Source organism: Citrus clementina, unplaced genomic scaffold (assembly GCF_000493195.1).
Source record: "Citrus clementina cultivar Clemenules unplaced genomic scaffold, Citrus_clementina_v1.0 scaffold_5, whole genome shotgun sequence".
Taxonomy (NCBI): domain Eukaryota; kingdom Viridiplantae; phylum Streptophyta; class Magnoliopsida; order Sapindales; family Rutaceae; genus Citrus; species Citrus x clementina.
The window spans coordinates 34,331,373-34,350,184 of record NW_006262201.1 but is presented as its reverse complement, the minus strand read 5'-3'; the positions used below and the strand labels follow the sequence as shown (position 1 = coordinate 34,350,184).

Below are 18,812 nucleotides of genomic sequence, written 5' to 3'. Positions count from 1 at the left end.
TAGTAAATATTGTTACTTGTTTCATATAGTTATATATATATATTTTTTGATAAATTGGGGCTCTAAAAAGAGCTAAAGGACAACTGAGCGGAGATACGAGATCCCGTATGAGTCATGAAGTAAAAATGACCTACCCCCCAAAGGAGGTGTAGGGTACACAATAAAACTAAGAGGGATAGAAAAAGCGAGGTTCGTCATATAATCTGCAGCAAAATTAACTTCTCTATAATTTTTTAACACCATGTTAGTTGGAATATCTATCTAAATATAGTAAGCTCTTATAAGTAATTTTAATTATAATTAGTTGCTGAAAAACCTTTCTAGTTAGTAGACCCAACACTTTTCTTTTTATTTAAATTAATGAACAACCATCCAACTTCTAACTTTTAATCCAACTAATCATATTAACGGTTAATTAGTTACAGAATCTATAACTTAGGTGGCATTTGTTTTTTTGTTTGAAATATGAATAGACCTGAATTAGTCTGAATTCTGAATAGGTATGAATGTCTGAATCTGAATAATATGTTTATTTTTTCATCTGAATCTCGGAAAATAAGTATTAAGTTGTTTGTTTTTTTCAACTTAAAAATCTGAAAATATGTACTTTTACATTTGTATCCTTATTAAATTTGAATGTCAAATAAATAATATATTAAATACCACAATATTTTAACATTTATAAGTAAAACTATATTCAAGTGAATACATAATTATTTTAGAATTTTAATATATAAAATACCATAAATTTTAAATTTTATTGTATATAATATAAGAAAGAAAAAACATGGATATTTTTATACGGGGTAAATATCTATGGGTGAGTTTTGAGATAGACATGAAAAATAAATTATAAAACATGAATATTTTTTACATTAGCAAGTAATTGACTTAATTCATATTTCTCTATTAAGTAAAAAGTAAAAAAAAATAGCTTATTTTATTAAGTCAAAATTATCTAAAAAGTTTCATTAAGTTATAAAAACAAATACCTCTAATTAACTTAATTAATTAAGTTAAGTCACTTTAAGTCATTAAATTAAAAAACAAACCCTGTTGCGGCCTTTTTAAAATGTTCCTTACAAATTACGATCCAGAAACCAAAAAGTAACTTTGATGATTTTTTAATCAACCATATATACTTTTAGACACCAATAATTTGTACCTTGAAATGAATGGGGAATAAGAAGGTCGGGATTAAAGTGATCAGGCAATAAAAAGGTTGGGATTCAATGAGGCCACTGGTCCAAAGAAATCTCAAGTTTTGGATTTAACGTCCTTGCCGATAAAACGAGAAAATCGTAAGGGCACTAGTGTTGTTACCGACATCGTAAGGCCCCCAACGTTGTTACCAGTGAATACATTAAGGTAGTGTTTATTTTCTGGAGTGGGAGTGTGGAGTGTGGATTCCTCCCACTACAGTGTTTACTTACCTTAAAAAATGGGAGAGTGGGAGTGGGAATCCGTGGGTCCCACCCAATTTTGGAGTGGAGAGTGGGATTCCCACTCCCATGGGGAGAGGTGGGAGTGGGAATCCACTCCCCCCTCTTCCCATTTTATCCTTATAAAAATAAATAAATAAATAATATTTAATAAAATAAATAATATCATATTTATTAAAAATAATAATTATATCATATTTATTTTATTAAATTTAATAAAATAAAAATAAATATTATATTTAAATTAATAATATTAAACATTAATTTTAATAAATATTAATTATTTATTTAATAATAATAAATATTTTATTCTAAAAAAATATTAATTTTGTACTATATTATCAATAATAATATTTCATTTGTGTTGCTATTATTAATAATTTTTATTCACATAATTTAAATTAAAATTAATAAAAAATTATGATTTACATAATTAAGAATATTAGTAATTATTATTAATTTATAAATATAATAAAATATTTATTTTATTTTCTAAATATATTTTTTATTAATTTTTTAATTACAAATTATAATTCTGTACATAAGGATAAAATTTTAATTTAAAATAATTTATTCTCAATCCAAGACAAAGTAAACAAATAATTAGGATTCTAATTGACAATCCATACTTTTATTTAGTCTAAGTAAACACATTACTCTCACTCCCACTCCACACTCATAATCCAAGGATTCCCACTCCAATCCAAAAAGTAAACGCAGCATCAATGCTTAAGTCATAATGAAGAGTTGCCGAGATAACAACTTAAAGAGAAAAAAGTTTCTCTTTTTTTATATGCTTCGGTCTCAGGATTTTACATACCGAGCAGGGTGGTCTTTTTATAAAGAGACCTCACTGAATCCATTTTGTATTAGAACATCTTAAGGAGATGGCACGTATGTATGCAGATTATTCATAGTTTAGGTCAGAGAATAATATCATAATTATAATCGAATTGGGTTTTTCCGCCCGAGACATCTTAAGGCGATGAAGAGGACCGGAAAAATAGTATGTGTGTGTGTATAATCATTTTCTAGAAGGGCATTATCATCAATAAAAATATAAAAAGATACCGTCTTCATTCTTTAATGTATTAAAATGAATATTTTTTTTATTTGACTGACATCTTCAAAATGTTTTCACTAAAAAAAACTATATAATATGGAAAAAAAAAATTGCCTTCTAAAATGTCCTCTTAATCGAAAAGAAACTAATATAAATTAAGAAACGATGGAATTGAACAACTTACGTGGGGAATGCAGAATTGCCGATATGTCATTTGACAGTTCGATTGCTAAAACTAAGAAAGTCAACACAATTACACCACAAGAAACAAGAGTATTCAAAGTTGAGAAAGGAGGGTCACCATCGCGGGTCTTGGCCTACACATTGCTAGCAAAGGTTGAGCTCTAGGCATGGTAAGCCCAGTGCCTTCGCTCATGTCCACCAACTCACCACCTGTTCTCACCCACTCAAAGCACTGAATCAATGAACCTAATGCCAACCCAACCAACCTCATCGCCAAGCCTTCTCCAGGACACACTCTCCTCCCTGTCCCAAATGGCAAAAGCATATACTTATCACTTTTCCCTGCCATTTCCCGGAACCTCTCTGGCTTGAATTTTGAGGGCTCTTCCCATATTCTAGGATCATTTTGTATGGCCCACGAGTTCACCAACAACATTGTGCCACGTGGAACTTTGAAACCTCCTATAGTGCACTCCTCGGACGATTCATGAGGAACTAGTAGTGGAGCTGCAGGGTACATCCTGAGTGTCTCTTTGATGACGCCGTGGAGATATGGAAGTGCGGTAAGATCAGATTCCTCAATTAGCCGGCTTTGCCCTACGTTTGTGTCAATTTCTGATTGAGCTTGTACAAGGATCTCTGGATTGTTTAGCAAACTTGACAGTGCCCATTCCATAGTTGCAGCCGAAGTGTCTGACCCTGCTCCTAGCAGGACCTGGAAACAGAATCAGGCAATAATGCTTCAAAAAATTATTCATTGAGAAATTAATTACAAGTTTAATTAATTAAAATTTTCAAGTCAAATCAGCAGATTACTTGCATCATCCCTCTGATTATATGATCTGTATAATATTCAGGCTCAGTCTCTTGCAGTGATAGTAGCACATCAATCATAGTTCTACTCCTCTGTTCAGAAGCAGAATCACACCTCAGTCTTCTACGTTCTTCAATCAAATCCTGCATGAACTTATCTCGTTTCCCATGCAGTATCATTAGCCTCTTTTCAGTCTTGCTCAATCCAACCCACTTCACAAATGGCAAAAGATCTACAACATTAGTAGCACCACTCAACTGGAAAGTCTCAGTAACAATTGCTTTAAATCTTCTGGCATCCTCCGATCCTGACACGTTCTCTCCATAATAACGCTTCCCAGCAATCATCCGCATCACCACATTTAGAGTTAGCTCAAAAAACATAGACTTCATATCAAAAATCCGGTACTCACCGCTCTTTGATCCTCGAAAGAGCCTTTGAGACAGTAGCTTGACCTCGTCAACGCGGATGCCATGAAACATCTGCAGTCGATTAGATGACAAGAGTTCAAGAGAAGCTATGCGGCGCAAGTTGCGCCAATGGTCACCATAAGGGGCCCAAACGAGGGTGGTGTAGTTGTAACCAAGATGTTTTCCTGCAAGCAGGCGAGGGCGGTTGGCGAATATGATGTCATTTTTGGTGAAGCATTCCTCTGCAGCAGAAGGGGAAGATACAAGGACGACAGGGCGAGAACCGAACCTAGTAAATAGAATCGGACCATATTGATTTGATAGTTTAGCCAGGGTTCGATGAAGGGGTTTCTTGAACAAGTAGAGATGGCCTATTATGGGTAGTGAAACCCCAGGACTTGGTGGGAGATTTCTGTTAACTTGGAGGAAATATTTTGTTAGGAAATATGAGGAGAAAAGGATAAGAAAGCAGTAGTAGAATAAGGAATCCATGGATTTTTTTTCTTTTTTTTCACGACGCTAGTTGCGATTTGATGATTCTATCAGCAGTATGAAGTCTGAACAAGGAGGAGAATAAGAATGGTGGTATTAGAATGGGGTGAGAGAGAGAGAGAGAGAGCACATTTTGGTTTACCTGCCATAGCCAATGGAATCTTTTGAGAAAGAATACTCTTTTGATTTTTCCTCTTTTAAGTCCATCAAAATCAAACACTGATATGCTGACAAATCTTAGTACCTACTCCGTGCCTGAGACCGGAGAAAATTGGACTATGCAATAATATTGGCAGCCCCTAGGCACGAGGACACGTCATGTAGGGACCATTAAAATTTGTATTATATGTTGCCCCTTAACTGAGCTTTTGTAACCCGAGTTTGGAGTCTAGGAACGGTGGAACACGAATCTCAACTACATATAAAATAAAATAATAATTAATAAATAATAATTATTTATTATTTATTATTTTATATATGACTGAAATTTATACTTTATCGTAAATGAATTTTAATATAATTATAATTTTATAACCTTTGATAGATAATGAATATTGAATCTGCTGTAATTATTGGGTTTATTTCTCTCTTAAAAATGAGTAATTATAACCTATGTAGTTTTTACAACTAGGGAGGGACTTTTTTGTAAATTGACTTATTCTAAACTAAATTAATACAATTTTCTAGAAACTAAAGAATTATCTATTAAAATATGTTAATACATATCCATCCATAAGAAATGAATTATCTATTAAAATATCTTAATACATATCCATCTGTGAGAAAAAAATGAATTATATATTAAAATATCTTTACAGGCTGACAACGACGTCCGTTTTTTTAATTATTTAATTTTTATTTCATTTTACAAATTTTAATTCGAACAATCTTTTTCTCTTTGATATTATTTCAAATTTCACAAATTTTATATTATTTGCTCGTTAAGTGATTGGTTCCGAAATTTATTTCTCTAATATAGTATTCAATTTTGGATAATTATAGTAATTTCTACTTAAAAGTGCTTGTTCGCTTGTTAGAAAAGTGAAATTATACCAACAAAGTGTTGACTCTATTAGTAATAGAGTCCCATTTAAGTGGCTTGATTGGGTTTACTCCTCAGTTCGAGTCGCAGGAAAATCATATTTATTGAGAGAAACTGTACCTCTCGATTCGAGCAGGAACTTCTAAACTGAATTGTAGTACGGGCTAAAAGTATCTCCTACAATTGTGGCCCTTCCTAAAATACCTCGTGGTAAAAAAAAAAGAAAGTGAAATTATCGTCCTGTCACCAAAGTTTCTTCTTTCCAAAGGCGTTGAAAACTTGAACAAGCTCCTTGTTAGAGTTGGTTAAGTTACGGATCACGTAACTTACAGATCCAGTGGCCGCCAACTCTAAATTTTGGGAATGTAGGTGTACTTTTTTAAAATAATAAAAATTCATATTATAAGTTCGATTACGGTATCCAAATAACATAAATTTTTATTCTCATATTAGCATATATTTAATCTACTAATATTATAGGGATATAACAACTCCACTTATATTTATTGAAAAATATTTATCTCTATTCAATTATATAATTGGGAGAGACAACATTAGTGTCAACGTAAAGACAAGACGCAAACCTATGTCTCTAGAAGAATTTTAGAATACATCATAAATAATACAACTAAATAATACATATATAACATATGTAATTAAATTAAATTTAACTATTACTTACATGATAATTTTTCAAAATAAATACATACATGTTATAATTTACTTCTAGAATTTCTCATACCTCTAAAGTTAGCACGGTGGCAATAATGTAGGTCAAAATGCCAATAAATGTATGTTGTGGACCGTTGTATAAGTAATGAAAACATCTGAAGCTCTTTAGCAATAAACTTCATGCTTCCTCCCTTTAACCAATATTTCTCAATTACCCAAAAACTTTCAACTCTAATCAATCACATCCTTTTCACTTTATATACAATTACTCTTAACCTAAATTCCATATTACTTCCCAAATGAACAAAGAGAAATTACTTACCTTAAGGTAAATACTTGGAGTTAACAGAACAAATCAGGGGATTAGAAGAAGTAAGGTTCGTTTTCATGTTCATGGTTAATATTATTCTCTCCGAGTACAATTTGATAAGAAAGATAAGTCATTAACAGGCAACGTGATTCAGCCATTTTCGGCATAAACAGACTTCTAAGGAATTGTATTTTTGCTCGTGCTAACAAGAAATTCAGCCTTATGTGTTCATGCTTCCATGACCTTGTAGCTTAATCCGAGGAGCAAATATCTTGCAGCACATTAAGAAGCTAAGCCATGGATTCGAAGTGCAAACAATTAAAGCACTCACTTATCCTAACCGAGAAAGCAAGATCTATTACTCCCTATACACATAAAATATCTTTCTCTTATGTAATCACACAAGTTTTCCTACCTCAGTTTACCTCTAAGGGGTAAACAATCTTCTAACCTTATGAATAAGCGTACGACATATTGGACACACCTTGCTATCATCCTTCATAATCCTGCAAATTAAAACAATTCATCAATAAAGTCGCTAACACAGATTTACTATGTCTCATGAGAATAAACATTAAGGTCGATTTTTAACGTATACCTCTGACCACAGTCATAACATGTTGCACAATGGCCACATGGAACGAAGAAGCAGTTTCGTTGATCGTCGTAACAAATTACACATAATTTTGCGTCATAGAGATCATCTGAAGAGGTACTAGAAAATCCTGCATCATCGTCTTCGTCATTATTGGTTGTTCCATAGGTGAATTGAACTGGCTTCTCGTGGACTAGAGGGTCAGTCTCAGTTACTTCTCTAGCTGCTGTGCTATCTGTGTTGTCACTATTACCATCACAGGCTCCAAGGTATTTTGATACCAGAAAGATAATCAAGGTGATAAATCCTAAAGACAGCACGAATTAAAATCCGGTTAATGAGAGTGGGTGTGAAAAGATGTTGTAAAAAGAAGAATCATCAAATGAGTTTTATGAATGATATCGTACCTAAAATTGCAATGTAAATTATCAAACGAGCCGCAAATGATACCTCAACGTGCCAGCCATCTAGATCTCCCTGCAATTGAATAAATTACTATTGATTGAGGCCGATTCAAGTCTCAGCCCTCAGGGAATTGGTTAACTTGTTGAGCACGGTACAAAGGTGGGAAAAGAATGAGGGCCGCTTACATTGCTGGGTGTTGTAAGTATGACATATTGACTATTGGGAAACAAGAGTTTGAGCCGGCAAGATCCGTTTGACGATGAGCACATGTTCTTCGCTTTTGTCAGATCATATATTTTCGATGTGACATTTACATTCATTGTCATTGTTATGCTTCGAGGATTCTTGTTTGTGACACCAAAATAGTACATGTCGTCTTCCTCAACATCGTATTCTGCATTTTTACCTGAAAAATAAAAAATTAAGTATACTGAGATTAAATCAGATATAATCTCTTAAGTATGCAAGGTTTTCAACAGAGCGCCTGTAGCTCAGTGGATAGAGCGTCTGTTTCCTAAGCAGAAGGTCATAGGTTCGACCCCTATCTGGCGCGTCCTATTTTCGATTTTTTATTCATTTGAAAAGAGGAGACAAGAGAAACAAAAATCATACCGTCGATGGGATCGGTCAGAGCTGGGGGATCAGAGGAACTTGTAAATTTTGGCAGTAATGTCTGAAATTCTCGTTCTCCTAGAGCAAGTAGACACATGCGTACATTTTGTCACACAATGAAATCACAAATGATACAAGTTTAGCCCACAAAGAACTTTAATAAACCGTACTAACCTTTAATTATGACCAATTGGGTTTCATTTAATTTGCTGCCCCGAGTTTCCCATCTCATACGGATAGCAGAGCCGTTGTTCAACCACAAAGAAATTCCCTGAAAGATTAATTTAATCATTTTTAACTATAGAAAGCTAAGGTGCTGAAGTAGTGTAGCTGAATTTAATTCAAAGGACGAAATTGAAATGCCACCTTGCGACTATAAGATCCAACCATCAAAAAGTTCGAGACAGTCCAATTAGTTTCATGAGTTAACTGAGGCTTCTCAGAGAACCCATAAAGCAGAAACCCTTTTTCGCTACCAGACCTGACTTCGACTTGGCGAACGAACAAAGAACTTGCCTTCATCAGTCTTGACGACCCTGGTCCAAGCACCATGCGGCAATCTCCATAGTACCCGTATCGCAGACTTACCGAAACTGCAACATGCAAATTTTGGAAAAAAGGAAAAAAAAAAAAAAAAAGTTAGATTGAATGGTGATGACTTCATCAAGAGGAATTGCAACAGAAGATGCAAAATTACATGCCACATATCCATATGGTAAGAGGAGCAAGCAGGCGAGCCCAAGTTTTATGCCACCGCTGAGGATGCCCAGTGGGAGGAGATAAGACGACTGGCCTGAACATGTCTACTAGGTAACTAGGGAGTAGGAGAGCCAGAGAGAGAGGCAGCAACATATTACTAAATTTGCGGTGAAGATTTGAAATTGGAAGAGAGGACTAGTAGGTTTACTAAAGCATGTGTGTGGCCAAACATAGTACTATCAGTAGCTTCAACTCAACCAGTAGCTCTGCTGAGAATGGTGGCGGGGGATTGAATGACAAACTTTCTTTTTTTTTTTTTTTTTTTTTCTGACCGTTAGGTATAATAAGTTTCTTCCTAGGTTTATTTGAATGTAAGGTTTTGAGTGATGCTATTGACACCCACGTTAATATCCTCATGAAACCTTAGTTTTTGTAATTATAATTTCATTGTTGGAGAAATTTCTATAAGGAGGACAAATTTGAATTTAATTATGTCTTTATACTTACAAATCATGAATCCTTTTATAGTTAAATCCTAAAATGATAAAACTAAAATTTTTCTAATAAATTCAAAATAAATTAAAACAATAATGAAATATATTATATAACGATAAGAGTTTTATTACGAAAAAAAGTAAATTTACTGTGTAAATTAATTTCTTCTAGATGATAATAGAATTTAATTAAAGATCTATTATCTTAATTTAGGTTTTGATATTTCTTTTCATGTCTGTCATTATTTTTAAGGAAAAAAAAAGAAATTATGTGTAATTTAATTAGAAGTATTTTTGTCCTTTTCAAAATTTCAAATAAAAGGTAGAGCTACACAAGTAGAAGTGGGAGCTTCATTTAGAGTTGTTGATGGGTGCCGGGAGCTCCACTCTTATTCTTTCATTGTCATGGATTTAAAGCCCATCACGAAGGGCCTTACGGCCCATCATAATTTAAGGCGGTGTTTAAATCCAACCCACTTGTTGTATACTGCTTCTACCCCATTTATTAAATTAGTTAGTTGTGATTCTGGGTGCGTTTGGGATTGAGGTTGGGTAGCTGTAACTTAAAAGATACAGCACTAAAATATTTGGTAAACACTAACTGCTGTAGTTTGGAAGATATATTAATATGATTTTTCACTTGTATAATGAAAAATCTATTATATCTTTAATAATTTTGTTAAAATTATTATTTTAAATTTATATTTATTACATATTATTAACTTTTATTTCATAGTTACAGTTTTTTTTTCCACAACAGCTTAAAAGTTGCAGCACCTCAATCCCAAACGCACCATCTATCGGTGATTACATCTTCTTTCATTTTATAATTCTTTAAATTATTCTAATTATCCAAGTCCTCATAATCCTCAAGATATATGCATGTATCAGTGCATGAAAATAGAAAAGCTTCAATAACTCTTAAGATTTCGAAATTTTGCATCAATTTTTGGCATTAGTACAATTCAAACCTTATTAAATTGTTGGCTAAGCAATAGAGCATGTATTGTTACAAGGTATAGCAATGAGGTTGAGAAATCATGGCATTTTTACGTCACCAAAAATTGCTTCAATGCCTGCAACAACTCATGCTCTATTGCTTCATTATCTTGTTATTTTCAACTCACGGTAGTTGATGCAGCGGAAGTTAAATGTTCAAAATATTCCGTTGATTCTAGAGAATACCGGAATAAAAGAACAACTAAATTCACGTTGATTCAAAAGAATACCGCGAACTTAGGGGTTACGTTGATTCAGAATACCGAGAATTAACTATTCAAATACTCACAAAGAGATTTGAAAATTGAAATATTATTGAACTCAAAATTCTCTACTTGTAAAAGCTACAAAAGACACTTATTTATACTAAATAAGACTTATCCTAATATGATTAGAAAACCTATTTTAATAAGACTTATGCCTAAATTAGGAATATTACCCAAATAAGCAATACCTAAACAATAAGACTCTAAATAGGAAACCAAATTAAACTAGAATACAAATTAATTAAAATATTCCTAAATATTATACATTTAAATATAATTAGGATTTCTTCAATTTCTTGCTCTGCATCATTCCCGCCAGGTTGGAGAAAATTCGTCCTCGAATCTTGTATATTGTAATCTTCAAGAACATCTTCATGTGCATAAGGATTAATTTTTAAAACAGAGCTTTGACATAGACGACGAACTTTAAATTTTCCAACTTTTGTAATAACGTCCATCCAATCACTCCAATGGCGTAAAATAAATTCTTCTATCAACAACTTCTCCAATAATGTCTTCTCATATTGTTCGTGTCGAACTTCAACATAGTTAAGGAAAAACGATTTTTTCTTATAATCCACTAACTGTTGAAAAATATCACAACTCTTTTTGTCTTCTTTCGGCAAATCAAGAGAACAATAAGAGATTGTATCAATAACTATCTCTCTCTCCTCCACAATATCAAAAGATTGATGAACAATTACCTCTTTTCGTCCCACAATATCAAGATACTCATCAAATTTCGGAGATTGATCCAAATCAATGTCTTTGTGTTGAGGATTTGTTGTAGACATGAATGGCCAATTAATATTCTCCTCGGAAGGAATAATATTATCGAAAGGAACAAAGTTACTATTTTCCTCATTATCTTCATAACAACCATCATCGTGAACAACGTCATCAAATCCATATGCATGCTTTATGTGTAAAGATTTTCTATCTCGAATTTTCTCTAAATCTTGAGAAATTGAACGCAAAATCCTCAACATCTTAACTAAAACATCTCTCAAGATGAAATCTTCACGTCGATGTTGTGATATCATGATATAATTTTTTTCTTTTTTTTTCCTATGCTTTTTTGGTGTTGTTTGGGTTTTTTTTTTTTTTTAACTAAATGGAAAAAAACAAAAAGGAGAAAGGAAACGTTTGGTGGTAGATGGGATTAGATGAGTAATACCAGGTTTTGGCTCTGATACCAAGCTGATGCAGCGGAAGTTTAATGTTCAAAATATTCCGTTGATTCTAGAGAATACCGGAATAAAAGAACAACTAAATTCACGTTGATTCAAAAGAATACCGCGAACTTAGGGGTTAAGACTCGTTGATTCAGAATACTGAGAATTAACTATTCAAATACTCACAAAGAGATTTGAAAATTGAAATATTATTGAACTCAAAATTCTCTGCTTGTAAAAGCTACAAAAGACACTTATTTATACTAAATAAGACTTATCGTAATATGATTAGAAAACCTATTTTAATAAGACTTATGCCTAAATTAGGAATATTACCCAAATAAGCAATACCTAAACAATAAGACTCTAAATAAGAAACCAAATTAAACTAGAATACAAATTAATTAAAATATTCCTAAATATTATACATTTAAATATAATTAGGATTTCTTCAATTTCTTGCTCTTCATCAGTAGTTCAGTCATATGCATGCAGATTCCTACTGTCAAGAGCCATCAATGATGAATATGAAAGAAGCGGTTTCATTTTTAGGGACAAGTTTCGGATATCAAACCATCAAGGACAAGAAAGAAGAATTATTATGGGCCGTAAAATTTCAATCTTGGCCCAGCCAGTTGCCATACATTTTTTAATTTTGGAGTTCGATATTGAGTTTTGGTCGTTATTTTAAAAATTATAGTATTAAAATATTTTGTAAACATTAATTATTGTATTTTAGGAGTTAAGTTGATTTAATCAACTACTATTATAATGAAAAACCTGTAACATCTAGGGTTGGCAATAGGACGGGATGGGATGGGATTTACCAATCCCAGTTCCATCCCGTATATGCAAATGAGATCAAAAAACGTCTCAATCCCGTCCCTATATTTTTTTTGGGATAAAAATATGTCTCAATCCCGTCCCAAAAGAGATGGGATCCTGCGGGATTCCATCCCAATTGAAAAATTTTCTATTCTTAATCGATAATGAGACGGGATGGGACGAAATTTGTCAATCCCACTCCCGTCCCGCATATGTAATTGGGATAAAAAAAATGTTCTAATCCCGTCCCTAAATTTTTTTATGGAACAAAAATATGTCTCAATCTCATCCCATTGGGAAAAATTGTCATCCCTAGTAGCATCTTTAATGTTTTTATTACAATTATTATATAAGGTCATACTTACTACACAATAATAATTTTTATTTCACAGTTACAATTCTTTCTCAATAGAAAAAAGGTATAATATCTCAATACCAAATAAAACATTAATCATGAGTTATGATAATTCCATTTCCCTTATTGGTTTATGTGCAATAAAAATAATAATTTACACAATTCCGTAGTAATCCTTGTTATCAAAATAAAACAAGGAAAACAATTGACCGTCTTGTTTGTCTTTTTCTTTTATTATTATTATTATTATTTGAGAAGAATAGCAGCAGTAATGTTTGCACATAATAGGAAAAAAAAAGGGGGGAAAGAGGATAAGAAATGACTGGAAAGGAAAAAGGAAAGTGAGAGGAAATGGAGCGAAATTTCAGGCAATCAGACTACAGAACATTAAAGATAATAATTACGGGGAAAATGAAATTAAGACAGAATTACAAATTAATTAATTAATTAATTTACTAAATGGGATGGTATTATTATAAAACAACAAGGGGTGGTGGAAGGAGAAAGAAAATCCAATTCATTTATGCTTATACAGTCTTCATGAGGTGGCAACCTATTATTGGATCCATTTAGGTGCGTGTAAGTTTGTTACACACTATCCAGAGTTCCTTACTCATTTTAAAACCTCCGTCGCTAAACGTAATACACCAATTGTTTTCACATCTTTCATTCACGTTGATCTTCTTCTTGGCCTTTTAAATATCCGATCGAGTATTTATTACTATTATCATTTTTAGCATAATATATTTGTAACAAAACGGTACCCAGCCGATACAAAAGCTTCTCGTTAGACCCAGCTTTACACGAGCCCAAATAACAATAGCAAGACAAGTGAGTTTCTTTTACTCCGCTTCAGATCACTTCAGTAAATAATGAATTGGAAAATGGAATAAAAGGAAAATGGGATTTCAAGGTTTAGTACATGTTTCTTAGCTCTCTGCTCTGGGAATCTCATGGAAGAAGGATTATGCATATCTTGAATCTCCTGATATATGTGGAACTCTGGTAAAATGCATAATTAGTTGCATAACAGCACAAGCAACAAAACCGATAAGAGAAGAGAGCACAAGATTACGAGCGAAACAAGAACCTCAGTGAAGCTGGTGGAGCCCTTTGTGTTTGCTGTCCTTGGGGGAGTGAGAGCATGCAGAATCGATGGGTTCGAGTTCGAAGGAAACGAGAAGTTAATGACACGTTGCGATTTGTAGCTTTAACTTCAGAGGTCGGTGGGGTAGTCAATCGAGGAAGACATAACTGAAAGTACAAAACCCACGTGCTTTCTGGGACCGACCCACTCCACTCCCAGCCGCATCTCTTGTTAACCTCGAACACAACAAATTGAAAAAGACAACTTATTTGCTTGTTCTTGTTCTCAACTTCTTATCTGTGTCTCTTCACTCCTCTAGGATCCGTGCTATGCATGAATCGCTCCATTATGTATGTATATACAACTGGTTCAAGATTCAACACCTACCCTTTTGTGAGATTTCGAATTTGGCATCGATTTTTGGTATTACCTATTTGAAATCTAATTATCTATGTTCATTTTGAGGATGCAAATGCAAATGTGATAATCCTTTTTTGGGATTAGCTGCGACATACATTCTCTCTGTGCTTAATAAATCGTGATTCTGTTGGTTTCTTGGCTTATTGTATATATACCTTTGATTTTCACAAGCATTTCCTTATTTGAGACTTTTAAATATAATGATTGAGATATTTAAATCTTTCAATAGTTTAGACAGGTTAGACTTTCTCAATTTACCTACTTTGTTTAAGGTAAAAGTAAGGTTATTAATTAATATTTTAACTATACTAAAATGTCTTCTCAATAATTTTGGTACTTCAATCCTATTATATTTTAAAATAGAGATATTTATGTCTTTTCAATAATCTAAAAAGTTATGATCTACACTATTTTAGTAATTTTAACATCTCAATCCTACTCTGTTTAAGATAAAATGACCTTACAGATATTTTGACTATATTAAAATGTATTTTTATTAATTTAGGCATTTGAAACCTGCTCCATGTATTTTAAGTATATCATTACTGATATTTAATTTGACAACATTCAAACTCTTTCCAGTTCAGCTCCACTCATGTTTAAGTAGAATAACTTACTGATATTTTGACTAAAAGATCTTTCTAGAAACAAGCATTTGGTTGCATGCATGATTAGTTACAGAGTTCACATGAAATTAAGAATCGAATGAAAGGAATTAAAAATATACTCGAAATTTTTCACAAATTGGTTGAAGAGTTCAAGATAAGTCATGAAGTATTAGTGCCGCTGTTGATTCAACTTCCCAATTTGAGGATATACGAGATTACGCAAGTCCTAATGTGATGATAATATAGTGTGCCTAATCGACTCTAATAGTATAAAGGAGAAATAAATGCTAATAAAGCAAAGAAAAGAAAAACATTCACGAATCATCTCATCTCTCTCTCTCTATTTATATATTTTGACACTTATGTTTATACATTCAACGCCGCTCCTGGTAACCCAGATTCCGCCATACACCGCTTTCTCTCTCATGTCATCTTCTTTAATTCGCCTGATGGTGACAAGAGTACATCACGTTTTTCTTCCTTCTTTGCTCCCTTATTTTCTCACTAAATATAATCTCTTGTGTGTGTGTGTGTGTGTTTGAGCGCGTATATATGCGGAGAGTTCAAGATTTATTTGTGTACCTTTTCCTCACTAGCTATTGTGTCATCTTGAAAATTGAAATTAATTCAAGCGTATAGACCATAGATTTTGCTAAAACAAGAAAGAGATATGGGAAGAGTGAAGGTGCAGATCAAGAGGATTGAGAACACAACAAATAGGCAGGTCACTTTCTCAAAAAGGAGAAATGGGCTTGTCAAGAAAGCTTATGAACTTTCTGTCCTCTGTGATGTTGATGTGGCTCTCATCATGTTCTCCCCTTCTGGAAGAGTCAGCCTCTTCTCTGGAAACAAAAGGTGAGCTCGACACCCACTTCATCATTTCAGAAATATAATTTTTTTTTAACTAACCTAAAATAGCTTCTTTTTGGTGTATTAATTGTTAAAAAGCATGGAGGAGATTCTGGCAAGGTATGTCAATCTTCCCGAACATGAGCGAGGACGGTAAGTACTTGGGGTATCTCACATATATCTGGTTTCAATTTATTCAGTTAATTTGTTCTGATGCATGTTCTTCTCCTTGATTTGGTGCTATACATGCATCTCTGTCTTGAAGACTGCGTAATCAAGAGGTAAGCCAGGAACCTTGTCAGTGTCTGATCTAATTTAAAGCCTGCCGTATGAATTTGTACGAGATGATGATCCAGTAATTGCACTTTATTTGCAGTTTCTACAAAGGGCTCTCGGCAAGTTAAGAAGTGAGGCCAACCAAACTTATCAAGCAACGAGGTTCGGATTCTGCCCCTCCTCTTGATGCAACTTTTATTTCTGCCTCCACTTTCTAACCTTCCTTTTTCTTTATGCAAAGCAACCCAACTACGAATACTGATTCTCACCTTGAGGTATTTTAAGAATGAAAATCTAGTTCCATCCAGCTATCTGTAATCGTTTATCTGCGGCTGTTTAGTTATTATGATGAAACCCACTTCATCCAAAATTCAGGAAGTTCAACAAGAAATCGTCAAGTGTAAATCCCAAATACAGAACATGGAGAAACGTCTCAGGTATATATATTCCCTAATCTTTGCACAGTTTCAATTTAGAAATCCTAACCTTAATATGCATAAAAATTTCCAGGATATTTGAGGAAGATCCGTCTGAAATGACAACATTGTACGAGATCAAGCACCGGGAGCAAATCCTGGAGGAAACTTTGAAACAAGTTCGCATACGCAAGGTGCGATTAAGATTTAAGATATAAATATATAACTCCTCGTTTGAATTATATTTTGGCTGGAGAACATAAATATATATGTGATTGGAGCTTATGAAATTTGTAGCAGCATCTTTTGGAGGAAAATTGTAATTCGTCTAGCACGCCAGCTACTTCGCAGGTATGTATCTGAAATGATGTATGCTTTCATAATAATGGTAACATAACATGAAGTTAGTTGCTGCCAATGCAACTAGGCACACCTTCCTCCAGCCGAAACGTCAGATCATATGAACGGATTTGTTACAGAAAGTCCAAACAATATCTTGGAATGGCTTCCACATAGAGACTCACAAGTTCATAATCTTAACATTTTGGATTCAAATGGCCTCCTTCCCCTTAGGTGCTTCATTCTTATATATATATATATATTCTTTTCTTCTGGAATTGGTTTAAAAACATACTATTACAATGCTTCACTGCCTTTTTATGCAATTAATTTCAATTCCGCTTTGCAGAGATGAGCCTCAAGAGGCAACAGAAATATTGGTGCCACCTTTAAATATGTTCCGGGGACACAATATGAATATTGATGGTCAAATAAGCCGAAGAGATGGTTTAGAGGACGACAATAATGATATGCAACGTCCTCAATTTGGACAAGTAATTGACGTCAACTTTTCCCCATGGACTGACTTTTATCCCTCAGGTATTAATTATTTCTTATAGTCTCCGTTAATCTGGTTTATCACACACACACACACACACACACAAATATATATATATATATATATACATTTGTACCTAAACAGGAGCAATCACTAATGAATGTAATGGAAATGGCTTCATATAAATTCAGAGACAACTGTTTAATACGCGCACACACATTCAGTGAGAGCTAGATTCTTATGCCTTCATCCAAGTAAATAATGAAAGTGAATTGGGTTGTTGAAGCATTTAGGGAAAGATCGTGGGTATATCTCATAAAAGTATAGATATAGTTTTTGTTGTTCGCATTTGATTGGTGTTTTGACTGAAAGTAATACTCTGAAAAGGTGTGATTGACAGGGTCGTGAAAAGGTGAAATTGATAAGATCGTTGGAGGTTGTTGAGTATTAATGAGATAACAGTAATTATCATGTCGGAAGATTCTTTAATTATTTACTTATCCTAACTTCGACAATTTATAGAATCTTATCCTTATATATAACTTATTAATTGAGATTGCATGTGGCTTATTACCATTCATTTTTCACCACTTTATTACTTTCGCATATTTTACCAATTGTTCCAAGTGAAATATCAAATATAGCAATCAACTTTTAGATTAGTTCTTGGAGTATCCTTCAGCCCTGTGATTCAAACTCACGGTAGTTTAATAATATGCATGCACATCCATACAAAACAAGAGCAATCAATGATGAATATGAAAGAAGTGGCTTATTACATTCACCCACCTGTACCTTACCAAATGTTCTGAGTCGTAGCAACTATACAAAGCTCAGATTGATTCTTGTAATGTCTTTCATTCTGGCTATCCCACTCATGGTAGTTTAACCATATGCATGCACTCCCATGTACAAACAAGTGATAATTATTCATTTTATACTAAGTAATGATTGGAAGTCTAATTATGACTTGGATTTTTTTATGTGAAAAATTAAGATCAATTGTTATGATCGTATGCATTTGCAGGCAATTGCCCCACTCCCGCCGGTCAAACAAGAGGACGGGATCTCCTTGACCTGTATTTGTCTCAATTCACACCATCAACCATCTTGAGTACACCCAATGATCAACATCCAACGTGGCATTTTATTTAGCTCTCTAACTTTTCAGTTAAATAAAATCAAATAAATATTTCTTTATCGCGTTAAAAAATTTACGAACTGCTCGTTTCCTTTTGAGTTTTGAAAATTTAAAGTAGCGAAACATCTTGGTTAATGATTGTTGATTATTATTTAAAGCACTGTTATGCTTGTTATAAGTTAGAATCAACGAGTATGGGTACATTTTTATGTCTTCTACCAAATTATGAATCCGAAATTTGCTGTTTATTGTATAGTATTTTATATTGGTGTTTTGTTGAGGATTGTTGTTATATATGCTGTAAACTTTAAGTTGATGAGATTT

At 33.3% G+C, this 18,812-nt stretch overlaps 1 protein-coding gene, 1 non-coding gene and 1 pseudogene across 2 annotated transcripts; 2 read left to right on the top strand and 1 right to left on the bottom strand.

Moving 5' to 3' along the window:
• Nucleotides 1-2,690: 2,690 nt before the first annotated feature.
• Nucleotides 2,691-4,577, bottom strand: LOC18041119 (isoflavone 2'-hydroxylase). Its single transcript, XM_006433527.2, has 2 exons — nt 3,505-4,577; nt 2,691-3,403 (listed from the first exon to the last, which is right to left on the bottom strand). Exons 1-2 carry the CDS (start codon nt 4,402-4,404, stop codon nt 2,783-2,785), a joined length of 1,521 nt encoding a protein of 506 aa, XP_006433590.1. The 5' UTR covers nt 4,405-4,577; the 3' UTR covers nt 2,691-2,782.
• A 3,331-nt stretch (nt 4,578-7,908) lies between these two features.
• TRNAR-CCU lies at nt 7,909-7,981 on the top strand. Its single transcript has one exon. It is a non-coding gene; the product is annotated as a tRNA-Arg (tRNA).
• A 7,657-nt stretch (nt 7,982-15,638) lies between these two features.
• Nucleotides 15,639-18,502, top strand: LOC18041117 (annotated as a pseudogene).
• Nucleotides 18,503-18,812: the final 310 nt, after the last annotated feature.